Genomic DNA, 13,442 nt, shown 5'->3' with positions numbered 1-13,442 from the left:
CCTGGGATGAGACTGTCTTCCCAATGGACACAGGCTTCTGGGAATCCAGATGGTGCATCTGGGCACCGGTCTTGACAGCCCCACTCTTCAGGGACAGATTGCTGGTTTCTGATGGACTGTTCATGTCTGAATCTGCTGTCTCCACTTTCACGGCCGAGCTCTCATCTTGACTCACTGCCCAGAAATTAAATGATGACATGAAGTGAGTAATGACCAGAGTACAAGGACATTATTCCAAGGATGGTCTGACTTTTGTTATTTCTTGTGGAATACTTTAATGACATCACTGAATCTGATGTGGTTGGTACACAGCGGTGCTCAAGTGCCAAAATGTTCAGAGATCTGTCTGGGACTGGGGAGGGCAGCTCCTGGCTTGGTGGCCCAGGGGCAACAGAGCAACTTTGCAGCAGACGTAGAGGAGATTGATGATCTTGTATAAGAGACCCAGAGGGAAAGGCCCTTGGCCCAGAGAGAACACACTCATTATGCCCCCACACTCACCCCCCACCCCACACACAGTCTTGTAACATTGCAATTAACAGGATGGATGTGATGTCAAAGCAGGTGAGCCAAGCTGGATGTGATGCTAAAGAGCTCAAGCAGCAGTCAAATATAAGCAAAACGAGGCAGGAAATTGGAAGCCAGGCACCCTGGGAAAATCCCCAGCTCCCAGCCTGCTGGAGCAGGTTATCAGTGAATAAGGAAATGGAAGAATCAGCCCTCCCAAGCCCTTCCAACCTGAACTTGGAAGAATTGCAAGCATCTGAGCAATTGGTTGTCTGAGAAAGCAGTTAATATCTCTCCCCCACCCTCCACCCTCCACTCCTGCCCGCAGTGCGTCCCAGACTGGGCCAGAGCAGCTAAGCATGAGGGGCAACCAACAACCACCGACCATTGGAAGCTGAGCGCTCTTCTTGGGACCAGGTCAGGCTGTGACTAAAGTTTTCGCCAGTTCCTGGGAGGGGTGGGGGTGGGGGTGAGGGTGGGAAGAGAATGTAGAAAAACCTTTTAGAAAATTGAAAATGGGCTGTGTCATTCTTCCTACTTTGCTTATATAATGGAGGAGCTAAACTGTCTGGGAAGTGGCACGGCAGCAGAACACAGCACTTGCAAGTGTGAGGTTCCAAGTTCGATCACCAGTACCAAACAGAGCTTAATGATGCCCTGGGTCTTGATATCACTGATTTAAATGTACGTTTCCTAATTAGGAGTTAAAGACCCCTTCCAGGGACTAGACCTGGGAATTGGAGATAGGGGGGACCCCACCTGACTCTTGCAGTCAGACTTCCACTCCCAGAGAGGAGATGAGGGTCGGCTGTACTCTGGGCTGAGAGCCAGACCCCATCACTGAGTATCCTCCTTGAAGAACTTGGGTGATGGAGACCTTCTAGCCATAGTGAACCTGCTTTTGTCCCCAGAGGTGCCCCTTGATCAATGGCTTTGACTTTTTTTTTCCCCACCTGGATTATTGCTGGAACTCAGTTCCTGCAAAACTTCTCAATTCTCAACAACCATTTTTTCCTTCCTTCCTTTTTTTTTTCTTTTGATAGAAAGTATGAGAGAAAGAAAGGCAATGAAGGAGGAAGAGATAGAGAGGGAAATAGAAAGGGAAATGCCTTCAGCATTTTTGCTTCACCATTCATGAAGCTTCCCCCCTGCATATGGGGACCAGAGACTTGAACCCAGGTCCTCAATCATGGTAATGTGTGTGCTCTGCTAGGTGTACCATCACGTAACCCCTTTGCCTGGTATCCTACAAAGGTCTGATGACACGATCCTACCCTCTCTGTACCCTTCTCCCATGAGGACTCAGGGTCAGACTCTCCTTCCTTCAGCCTCTGCTAATCTTTCCTCTTTCTCTTTCTCTTGGCATTTATTTGCTTATTTTTGCTTCTTGGGCGGCATGTCAAGTTGAGAATGCAGCTTCAGGGAGTCTGGCCATAGCACAGCGGGATAAGCGCAGGTGGCACAAAGCACAAGGACCGGAGTAAAGATCCCAGTTTGAGCCCCCAGCTCCCCAACTGCAGGGGAGTCACTTCACAGGCGATGAAACAGGTCTGCAGATGTCTGTCTTTCTCTCCCCCTCTCTGTCTTCCCCTCCTCTCTCTATTTCTCTCTGTCCCATCCAACAACAACAAGAATAATAACAACAAGGGCAACAAAAGGGAATAAATAAATATTTAACAAAAAAGAATGCAGCTTCAGTCATGGTAGTCCAAAGACAGAAACAACCCACCATAAATTTATGAACCAACAAAGAAACATAGAATAACCATGTGATGGAAGATTATTCAGCAGTAAAAGCAGTGAAAGCAGTGAAGGACCAATGCATGGTGCAAAGTGGATCAGCCATGGAAGCATGATGTTCAATAAGGATACCACAGATCCTAGTCAAGATCTCAAGATGCCTGCCTCCATGGGTGGCCAACACTATATCATTTCTTCTCCAAAACAGAAGATTCCGGGTGCATCTGGGTGACAAGTCTAGCAGATGGAGACTTGTCTCAAGTGGCCTCCCCCAGGGCTCTGTTCTGGCTCCTACGCTATTTAATATTTACATCAATGACCTCCCAGAAACTTCTTCAAGGAAGTTCATCTACGCCGATGACATCTGCTGTGCAACTCAGGCATCAAAGTTCGACATCCTCGAGGAAACACTCACGAAAGACATGTCTCTGATATCTGATTACTGTAAAAAATGGCGACTAATCCCTAACACTGCAAAAACGGTATCATCTGTTTTCCATCTACACCATGCCTTGGCCTTGCGTGAGCTTAATGTGCAGCTTGGCGATACGAGAATCCGGCATGAAGCCCAGCCAGTCTATCTTGGCGTTACTCTCGATCGCACCCTGTCATTTCACGAACATCTCATAAAAACTGCAGCAAAGGTGGGCGCAAGGAATAACATCATTGCAAGACTGGCCAGCTCCTCATGGGGCGCGAGCGCTTCCACACTACGATCATCATCTCTGGTATTATGCTATTCCACTGCAGAATACTGTGCCCCAGTATGGTTCTGTAGCCCCCATGTCCACTTGGTCGATTCCAAATTATATTCCTCCATGAGGATAATTTCTGGAACCATCCGTTCCACCCCGGTTCCATGGCTGCCAGTTCTTAGCAACATCGCCCCGCCAGATATTCGTCGGGATGCGGCATCATCTAAGTTCATTTCCCACGTCTACGCTCGACCGGACCTGCCAATATACGCGGATATCTTCGCCCACCCTGTCCAACGCTTGACGTCTCGTCACCCAATCTGGTCCCCTATGCCTACACTGAACTTCTCTGTTCCAGTCTCTTGGAAACAGAGTTGGCAGTCAGCTGAGGTAAAGAACAAACACCTCATCACAGACCCCTGCAAGCATCAACCCGGCTTTGACCTAGCACGTTATGCTTGGGCCCTCCTCAATAGCTATCGAACAGGCCATGGCCGGTGCGCCGCTATGTTCCATCGCTGGGGAGCCTGAGACGACCCGAACTGCCCCTGCGGCTACAGACAGACTATGACCCACATAGTCAACGACTGCCACCTCTCCAGATTCAAAGGAGGTCTCGAAACTTTACATCAGGCTCAACCTGACGCTGTTGACTGGCTATGGAAGAAGGGCAAACGCTAGAAGAAGAAGGATACCACACACAAATGGCTGTGTTGCAGAATTATATTTCTAAGAAACATCCAGGATAATAAATCCCCAAAGACAGACAGAATACTAGTGACTGTCAGGACAGAGAAAGAAGGGGTTGTGAAGTGACAGTTTAGTGTCAGTGAGGCTTCCCTTGGAGGCAAAGGAAATGCTTCAGAACTAAGTTGACGGTGGTGATGGGATAGGATTGTGCTCAATGTTACAGGATTGTGCACTTTGACGAGACATTTTTATATGCTGTGAATTTCATATCCAACAAAAAGAAAGAACACTGGGTCTGGATTCCTCCTTGTGCATTTGGCCTCTGCACAGCTACAGGCAGGACCTCGGAATGTCACATCCCTTATCTATAAGATGACCAAGACGGAAAACTAGCCTCCCCATGGAAGCCATGGGCACTTAACGGTTGCCAGAGGTTAATGAAGTGAGTTCTTCATATCAAGATATATATATTCCTCCCCCCGCCCCCGTGAATCACCAGCTTCTGGCAAGGACTCTGTCTGTCTCAGAGTCCACAGGCAGAGCCACTGCTCTAGCCTGACAGTGTATATCAATATATTTTGCACGGCTACCAGGCAGGATTATTGCCAGGTTGGTGCCACTGCTTCCATAGTGTGTTGTTTGGTTGGCTGGTTTTTGTTTGTGTGGATAGAAAAGAAATTAAGAAGGAAGAAAGAAGCGGAAAAAAGAGGAAAAGGAAAAAGAAAAGAAAGACACCTGCAGCACTGCTTCATCACTCACGAAGCCTCTCACCTGCTTGGACACAGGTCTCTGTGCACTGTGATATGAGTGCTCCAACAGGTGCACCAGCAAACATCCCCTCATGACAGAGAATTTTAATTCTTCCTTTTCACCTCCTCCCTCTTGTTCTTTATTTCCTCTCCTTCCTCCTCTCTCAAAGTCCCCACATTCTCTTCACACCTTTGCCACTTCCTCTCTTCTCTCCCTGCTTGTGTTTCCTCTTTGAGTAGCTCTGCTCTAGGTCAGTGTCCTTTCTGCCATCTTCAAGGGTCTCCTCTTTGATGCTGACCTTGGGCCTCTGTGAGTTCTCAGCTCAACACAACTTCCCACGCTTTCCTCCTGCAAGGAACCTTCTAAATTATGGTTTCTCTAAGTCTGGGTACTGCCACACTAGGTTTTGTCCCTTTGTCTTGGTCATGAGGCCAACACTTTCTGGTTGTGGCTACTCCTCCTGGACTCTGCCTCTGATTAGATGCTAGTAATCCCCTTCCCTACCTTCTCTCTGGTCCTCCACATCCCACCCTGATTTACACCTCCACTCAGGACTCAGGTCAGACCTCTCTCCCTCCTTTCCCTCTAACAGATAAGCATCAATGTTTATCACCACAGTCACCTTGTTCAAGGCTTAGCTGGTCATCAGAACTCTCTCCTGTGTCTTCTCCACCATAAATTCTCTCTTGTATCGCTGATGAGAAGAAAGAAAAAGGAGATTAGATATTTCCACCAGAGGCCAGGACATTATCTTCAAATATACGTTTAGGAATTGCCAGCCTATGCCACTCAAAGCTCAGTGTGTACCAATTCCTATGGAAAAGTGTCCAATCATTCAGGGAACAAAAAGTGAGACACACACCCACACCCTGCCCAGTATGATAACTAGCTTCCTACATGGGACAGAGTCACCCAAATGGAATGACAAGGGATTAGTGAGAACCTCACACATCTTTCACTGACTTAAAACCATTTTCAGATTTCTGGGAAGCATGGGTCAAAGTAAATTATGAGGCACTGGGTGGTGGCACACCTGGTAGAGTGCACACATTATCATGCACAAGGACCTAGCTTTAAACCTAGCCAGTCCCCACCTGTGGGCAGGAGGAGCTTCATAAATAGTGGAGCAGTGGGGCAGGTGTCACTCTGTCTCACTCCCTCTCTATGCCCCACCCCTTCTCAATTTCTCTAGCTCTATCAAAAAGAGGGAGGAGGGGAAGGAGGTGGGTGAGGGGGAGAATAAGGAGCAGGAGAAGAAGAAGAAAAGAAAGAGAAAGAAAGGAAGGAAGGAAGGGAGAAAGAAAGAGAAAGAAAGAGGCGCAAAGCACAAGGACCAGCATAAGGATCCCGGTTCGAACCCCGGCTCCCCACCTGCAGGGGAGTCGCTTCACAGGCGGTGAAGCAGGTCTGCAGGTGTCTGTCTTTCTCTCCTCCTCTCTGTCTTTCCCTCCTCTCTCCATTTCTCTCTGTCCTATCCAACAACGACAACAACAATAATAACTACAACAATAAAACAACAAGGGCAACAAAAGGGAATAAATAAATAAAATAAATATTTAAAAAAGAAAGAAAGAAGGAAGGAAGGAAGGAAGGAAGGAAGGAAGGAAGGAAGGAAGGGAAGGAAGAAAAATGTAGGAAAAATGGCCACTGGCTGCTGGGAGCAGTGGATTTCTCATGCAGGCAGAAAGGCCCAGCAATAACCCTGGTGGGAGTAAAATAAATAAATAAGATTATGGAGGTGAAATATGGACTCTGAACTTTTCAGGCTGCAACTGAGAAACAGGAATTTTGCCAGTGGGAGTACTGGGGTGCTAGAGAGATCCCTGGGAATAAACAAGTAAGTCCCACAGCTTCACAGAAGAAGCTTCTCCAGCAGGAGGTTGGACTTAATTTGTGTCTGGGAGGATGAACAGTGACCAGAGCAACAAACCAAGGACTTGGAGGAACTGGACAAACCACCCCAAGGGTGCAGGTTCCAGGACAGAGGAAGAATGCAGGGGCTACAAACAGGAGTGCCTTAGGACAGTAGCCTGGGACCCTGCAGGTGGAAGCTCTGCAGCCGTGGGCAGGAAGGAAACAGCAGGGAGCTGGAAGGGGGAGACCTAGTGGGACAGCTAAGCTGGTGCTGGGAGCTCCTCCTGGAATAATGCCCATCCACCTGGGCTAGAGTAGGGTTTGGGGGAGATGGACCCAAAGGCAGGGATCAAAGATGCTTTTCTACCTCCGAATAGGCCTTCAAACACCAGGAGGTGCAACAAGAAGAAAAGAGGGAGAAACACACCCAAAGGCCAAAGGACAGGTGCTTCACTGAGGGGTGGGAGTGGGGCAGTGTCTGTACAGAAGATGGAGGTGGGGCTTGACCAGAAGGGGGCGCTGCACCCAAGACCACAGCCCACACCTCTAGGCTTGAGTCTTTGTCGGCAGGACCCTGAAGGCGGCAGCAGGCACTGTCCTATGTGGGTGGCTGTGAGGACAGGTGCAGTCTGGGAAGCCCAAAAAGTAAGGCTTGTGCCATGGACAGTGAACAAGGGGCCTGGGCAGGGGTGCCCAGTCGCCGGAGAGGATCAGAGCCCTGAGGTGGGGTACATGGAGGTGACTGCCACTCCCTTCCTACCCACAGCCTGGGGACATCCTGCTCACAAGTAGAACACAGACTTGAAACTTGTGATAAAAGCTCTGATTTCCTGTTTTCTTTTTTGTAGAAATTATTCATTATGGGTTGAAGTAACTACTGACTCAAATCAACAAGCCACATACGTGCTTCAGACCTGCTTAATATTTCATATGCATAACCCTCTTTGTGTTTCTATATTGCCTAGTAAGAAAGTTGACATTGGGAGGCTGGGTGGTGGCATATGTTATAATGCTCAAAGGCCCAGGTTCAAGCCCCTGGTCCCCGCCTGCAGGTGGGAAGCTTTTTAAGTGCTAAAGCAGTGCTACAGGTGTCTCTCTGCTTCTCTTCCCTCTCTAGCTCCCCCCTCCCTCTCAATTTCTCTTTGTCTTTATCCAATAAACAAACACAGTATTTTAAAAAAGAAAGTTGACATTGCTTAGTTCTGTATGTTAGACTTTCCAAAACATTCTTCCAATGGATCTCTCTGGAATATATATATATATATATCAAACCATGACTAGTAAGTAGTGTGCATGCCAGGAGGGACAGTCTGTGGACTCTCCAATCGTGAGGGAAGTTCTTTGGATTCTCAATGTGGTGCCTCTTGTCCATGTTAATCGGGCCTCTGAAATTGAGGGGCTTGTTACATGAGGTCTTGACCCCCATGTGCATGGTGTTGCTGAGCCAGGTGGGCCCTGAATCTAGCACCAAGTGGCCATAGTGGAGTGTGTTGGAAAGAACGTCCAATCAAAATTACTTGTCAAGGGGAGTTGAGCTGTAGCGCAGCGGGTTAAGCGCAGGTGGTGCAAAGCACAAGGACCGGCATAAGGATCCCGGTTCGAGCCCCATCTCCCCACCTGCAGGGGAGTCACTTCACAGGCGGTGAAGCAGGTCTGCAGGTGTCTGTCTTTCTCTCCTCCTCTCTGTCTTCCCCTCCTCTCTCCATTTCTCTCTGTCCTATCCAACAACGACGACAACAACAATAATAATAATTACAACAATAAAACAACAAGGGCAACAAAAGGGAATAAATAAAATAAAATATAAAAAATTAAAAAAAATTACTTGTCAAGGCAAAAAAAGATAAGGAGTTGAAGTAAGGCATTTATTCTTTTGCAAAAGGGCGTGCCATCCACAGTGGCCGTCAGGCAGCAGTGCCCCCTCACCCTTCTCCCTTCTTTTATACCTGACGCAGAACTGTCTCCTCCACCCCTGGGCTGAACTCACATTCTCCCCATTGTCTAAATAAGGAGAGGAAGAGAGTCTGAGGGTCTCTACTGGCAGATTAGCAAGCACTGCAAATAACTATTATCTGACCTAAAGAAAACAGACTAGGGAAACATAGGTGGTTATAGATGACAATTTATAATTTTTTTTTGTATAAAATGATTGTTCTATTCATGTTCCTTTGAAGAGAAAAACTAACCATCTCTCACAGGGTGTTAGTTAGGTCAGTGGACAGCTGTGTGGACCACTGTAAGGGTGCCCTGTACTCACCCTTCTAGTAGATTTGAAGCCATGGTGACTCTACTTGTCTTGTGAATCTGATGAAGCAGACCTCCAGGCAAGTGCTGTAACAGCCACTCTACCAGAAGCTTCTAGAAGTCTCATGACAGGTGTTGGACAAATGGCTGTAATCCCACCACCCAGCACCTTGTAAGGTATCTCATAGGAGCTCATTATGTAATAGTCAAAAACAACTGGTCTTGGACATCAAAAAACAGGTATTGAAACTAATTACCGTTTTCGAAGCTTTTGCGAATGTGACTTAGTTCTGGGTATTCCTTCATGTGGACCTCGCTGAACAGCGCTTCCAGGTATTCCAGCCTAAAGGTCTTTTCCAAGTCACTGAGAACATTGTACACCACTTTACTCACAGGGACCAGGTTTCTGCAAGACTCTTGGCAATCCTTAAAAATACAAAATGAAGAAAATAGAAACACAGGCTTCCAGTCACAAGAGAGCCCCTAAAAATGATCCTGTGCTCATGGACCCTAATTTGCCCACATAGACACTTAAGTCTTTAGAATGTCTATCTGCATAATGGCTATGCTGAAGTAGTAAATCCTTCCTCTTTAAAACAACCCATTTGTGCTTCTGATCACCTCATCTGCATGTCCATTGCAGGTAAGAAAGAGAAGTTTAGGGCCAGGAAGATAGCATAATAGTCATGGAAAAGGTTTTCAGGCCTGAGGCACCACCTGAAACCAGAGCAGAATAGTGCCTTGTGCTCTTTCTCATTAATTAACTAATTAGTTTAAAAAGAGAGAGAAAGAGCAGTTTGGAGGAATAAACTTCGGTTCCAAGTTAAATGACATAGAACCTGTCATTTAAGACCCTGAGTAGGTGTTTCAGGAATGTACAGTCACAGAGGTGAGTGAGAGGCTGTGCTATTATTGATTGAACAGTCTCTGTCCTTTGTCTAGACATGACTTGGCTGGCAGGGGCTCAAGGAAGTAAGACGATGATTCACCCCTTCCATGAACTTGACCATAGAGAAAACATTTGATGAAATTAATTCAAGCCCCAAGACTCCAGAAATAACAGGCAACAGAAACTTGGAACTGTTAGAATAGGTAGAGCAGTCTACACCCAGATTTATCCTAATATCACTTCCCTGAGGATTTAAATGTTCTCATAGCTAACCATTGAAATGGATGTTTCTTGAGGTGAAATTCAGTGTCAGTTATTATTTCATGAACTCAATTAAATTATCCATCACCTTGTTAAAATTACTTTTAATTTCCAATTGACGCTCCAGGAGATGCCATCCTTTAAGACATGTCTGTGTGGAGCACAACTGCTCCATACTACAGAAATGACCAGTGAACACACACCTTGTTGCACACCTACTTCACTCTGTCCTCTTTCTCTAATCCTACCCAGCCTGACCCTACAGTGTCCCTTTCCTCACATCCGAAGCAGGACTGTCTCTGGTGAGACAGGCTTTTCTTCCACTTAACCGGGAAGAACGCTGGAACAATAAGAATAAGTCTCTACCCAGACTGGGAGTATGTATCGACCAGACCTTCCACCCTCTGCAACCCACAACGACCCTGGATCCATACTCCCAGAGAGATAGAGAATGGGAAGGCTATCAGGGGAGGAGGTGGGATGTGGAGATCGGGTTATGGGAATTGTGCGGAATTGTACCTCTCTTATTCTATGGTTTTGTTAATGTCTCCTTTCTTAAATATATATATATATATATATATAATAAGTCTCTACCTACCTACCTCCAGAGCTGTTTTGAGAATCAAATTCATGATTGAAATATATGGACACAGTTTCAATTTTATAAAACAATAATCAATTATAAAGGATTTCATTACTGTAACATTAATAAAAATCCTGATCACACACATGCAAAAAGGTCCCCTCTACCCCTTACCATAGGAGATTCCTGAGTTGACTACTTATGCCAAGTTTTGAGTCCAAAATATAACTAGCTTGGGGCCAGTTTACTGGACTGTGGCCAAAAACAAAACAAAGACAAACAACAACAACAAACTTCACTTACTTGAAACATTTTCTCGGAGATGTATTTACGGTCTCGGAAGGTCTCTAGGAAAGGAAATGGCTTTTTTATTGCATCTGAGATCTCCACTTTATGTCTTTTGAAGAGACCGAATGCAGTGTCAGAGACAAGCCTGTCATGTGCATTCTGGTCTTTTCTGGGAATCCTGGGGAAGAAGAGTATGTGAAAAAATGGTTATCTAGATTCTTTTCATTTCATTTTATTTTTAAAAATGTACAGCTACCAGGGTTATCACTTGGGCTTGGTGCCTGCATGATGAATCCACTGCTCCCAGTGGCTTTTATTTTATTTTATTTTATTTTATTTTACTAGAAAGAAATTGATAGGGGAAGGGAAGACAGAGATGGGGAGAGAGAATATACTTGTAGCCCTACTTCACTGCTCATGGAGCCTCCCTCCTGCAGGTGGGGGTACATGGCAACATGTGTGCTCAGCCAAGGGCATCACCACCTGATCCCAGTCATCCAGATTCTGAGATGCAGGAAGTACAGGGGCTAAGTTAGAACAAATAAGTCACACATGTTAAGTTCAGTGACAAAAACCTGAAACTTATGAGTGGTCTAATGCAGTGTTACTTCAATGTAAAGAAGATTCTGTGTGGTCCAGGAGGTGGCACAGTAGCTAAGGCACTAGACTTTCAGGCATGAGGTCCTGAGTTCAATCCCTGGCAGCACATGTACCAGAGTTATATCTGGTTCTTTCTCTCTCTGCTCCTATATTTCTCATTAATAAATAAATAAAATATTAAAAAAAGATTCTGAGATGATATGGGATGATTGTGATTTATATATATAAAGGAACAAAGTATGAATAATCAATATAGATCAAATAAGTTGTTTTGAGTAAAAAGTCAAAACAAATGGCATTGAAGCAACAAGCAAAGATATAATTAGAGAGAGTATAGAAGTAAAGGTACACTAAGTACAGATTTCAGAAAAATCCCATTCTGTCTGTTCCAATCAACACCATGGTAAAGATTTCTAATTTTTTATTTTGCTCAACATTTTTTAATTGTACAAAATCAAAATGGAATAAAAAGAATAAAAACAATAGAATAAATTAAACTAAACTTGAAAATGATTTTTAATTGTGGAATAGAAAGAAACTAACCTTGAAAATGATTTTATAGACTCCACTATCTTCAGTAATTTTCCATCTATTCCCATTTTTTTTTGTAGTATTTTGATCATGAAAGAATGTTGTATTTTGTCAAAGGCTTTCTCTGCATCTATTGATATGGCCATGTGGTTTTTGGTCTTGCTTTTATTGATGTGGTGGATCACATTGATTGATTTACGTATGCTAAGCCAACCTTGCACCACTGGGATAAACCCCACTTGGTCATAATGAACAGTGTTTTTAATATACTGCTGTATCGGGTTAGCTAGAATTTTGTTCAATATTTCCGCATCTATGTTCATCAGAGATATTGGTCTGTAGTTTTCTTTCTTGGTTGTGTCCCTGTCTGCTTTTGGTATCAGAGTGATGTTGGCTTCATACATTTCCTTTTATGGAGTGTCTGTTCAATTCTCTGACCTATTTATATTATTGTACTGTCTTTTCCCATTTATACTATTGTATCTTAGGAGTTTGCTAGGCATTATGGAAAGAGGTGTTTTGTTTCATATATATGTAGAATATTTTCTCTTCATCAGCGTTTTGTCTTTTGTTTTCTTAGCCATGTTTTTTGATGAGGAAAAAAATTTAATTTTGTCCAAGTCAATTCATCTATTTTTCCTTTTGTGGTTCACAACTTTACTGGAATGCTTAGGAAGCTTTGTCTAGTCCAAGTTAATGAATATATCCAAAAGTAATTTATTTATTTTTAATTTTTTGCTATTTATTGGACAGAGAGAGAGAGAAATCAAGAGGGAACAAGGAGATAGGGAGGAAGACACTGACACACACACACACAACTGTAGCACTACTTCACCACTTGTGAAACTTTCCCCCTTCAAGTGGCCACTGGGGCTTGAACCCAGGTCCTTGTGCATGGTAACATGTGCACTCAACAAGGCGCACCACTGCCCAATCCCTTGCAAAAGTAATTTACAACATGAGTATGAGTTTTTCCTGGGTGCTCTATTCTGTACCATCAATCTTTTTTCTGTCCCTAGCTGACAACATATTGACTTGAATACTATAAGCTCATAGAAAGTCTTGAAGTCAGGAACAAGATGTCTTGTTTTTTCATGGGCATTTTGGTTTTCCACGTCTGTTAACAGGAGACTGTGGTATCAAAGCACCCACCAACTAGAGGCACCATGCAGTAACCTTGTCAGCTTCCTTTGTCAGGCAACTGGGCTGTTAGCAAGAGGGAGCTGTAACTCACCCAACCTGCCCTCACCCTTACACCTTCAACAGTAAACAAGAAGAAATAACTTCTTAAAGATAAGCCTGAACACACAGGTATGAAAGTTGGTGTTCAAACCAGGGGTTGCATTGATCTTTTTTAGATGAATATGCAAAAACAAAAGGTGATTCAAGTTGTTCAAGATGGAATCAGGGTATTCTTCGAAAAGAAATCACAACTTAACACTTTTAGGAATAGCAATGGACTATGCTGAGGACAGATTACCCAGTGAGTTTGTGTTCAGTAACTGCAACATCAAAGGGACATAATGCTGTGAAGAAAACTTAAATATTTGACTCCTACAATTACTCTAACTATAATAATTGCTCAAACTATAGCCCCCTGAAGGTGAAACTTCTGGGCTTGCTGAGGAAACCATGTGACTCACTAAGTTCTGTAATGTCTATCTTAGGAGCAATAAAGTGATATATTTTTAAAATGGAAATAAATCTGTCAATTTCTCTAAGAATTTTTATAAGGTTTGCCTTAAATCTATAGAAGAAAAGTGAGGACTGACACCCTAAAAATACTAAACTATGACTGCTGCTTTATACA

General features: G+C 44.3%; 1 protein-coding gene and 1 pseudogene across 5 annotated transcripts in view; one reads left to right on the top strand and one right to left on the bottom strand.

Moving 5' to 3' along the window:
- The window catches only part of SP100 (SP100 nuclear antigen), a 75,605-nt gene that overhangs the window by 47,481 nt on the left and 14,682 nt on the right, over positions 1-13,442 (bottom strand). For all 5 annotated transcript variants that reach the window (XM_060193764.1, XM_060193762.1, XM_060193763.1 and 2 more), the window contains exons 2-5: positions 10,517-10,679; positions 8,738-8,906; positions 5,005-5,076; positions 893-955 (exon numbers count right to left, since the gene is read on the bottom strand). In XM_060193764.1, coding sequence (XP_060049747.1) covers positions 893-955; positions 5,005-5,076; positions 8,738-8,906; positions 10,517-10,679 — 467 coding nt within the window. The remainder of the gene's footprint in view (positions 1-892; positions 956-5,004; positions 5,077-8,737; positions 8,907-10,516; positions 10,680-13,442) is intronic.
- LOC103110976 (iron-sulfur cluster assembly 1 homolog, mitochondrial-like) lies at positions 12,591-13,183 on the top strand (annotated as a pseudogene).

The sequence above is a fragment of the Erinaceus europaeus genome, chromosome 7 (genome assembly GCF_950295315.1).
Source record: "Erinaceus europaeus chromosome 7, mEriEur2.1, whole genome shotgun sequence".
NCBI classification, from domain to species: Eukaryota; Metazoa; Chordata; class Mammalia; order Eulipotyphla; family Erinaceidae; genus Erinaceus; species Erinaceus europaeus.
Note: the sequence above shows the minus strand (reverse complement) of the source record. Positions and strands in the feature narration are given on the sequence as shown.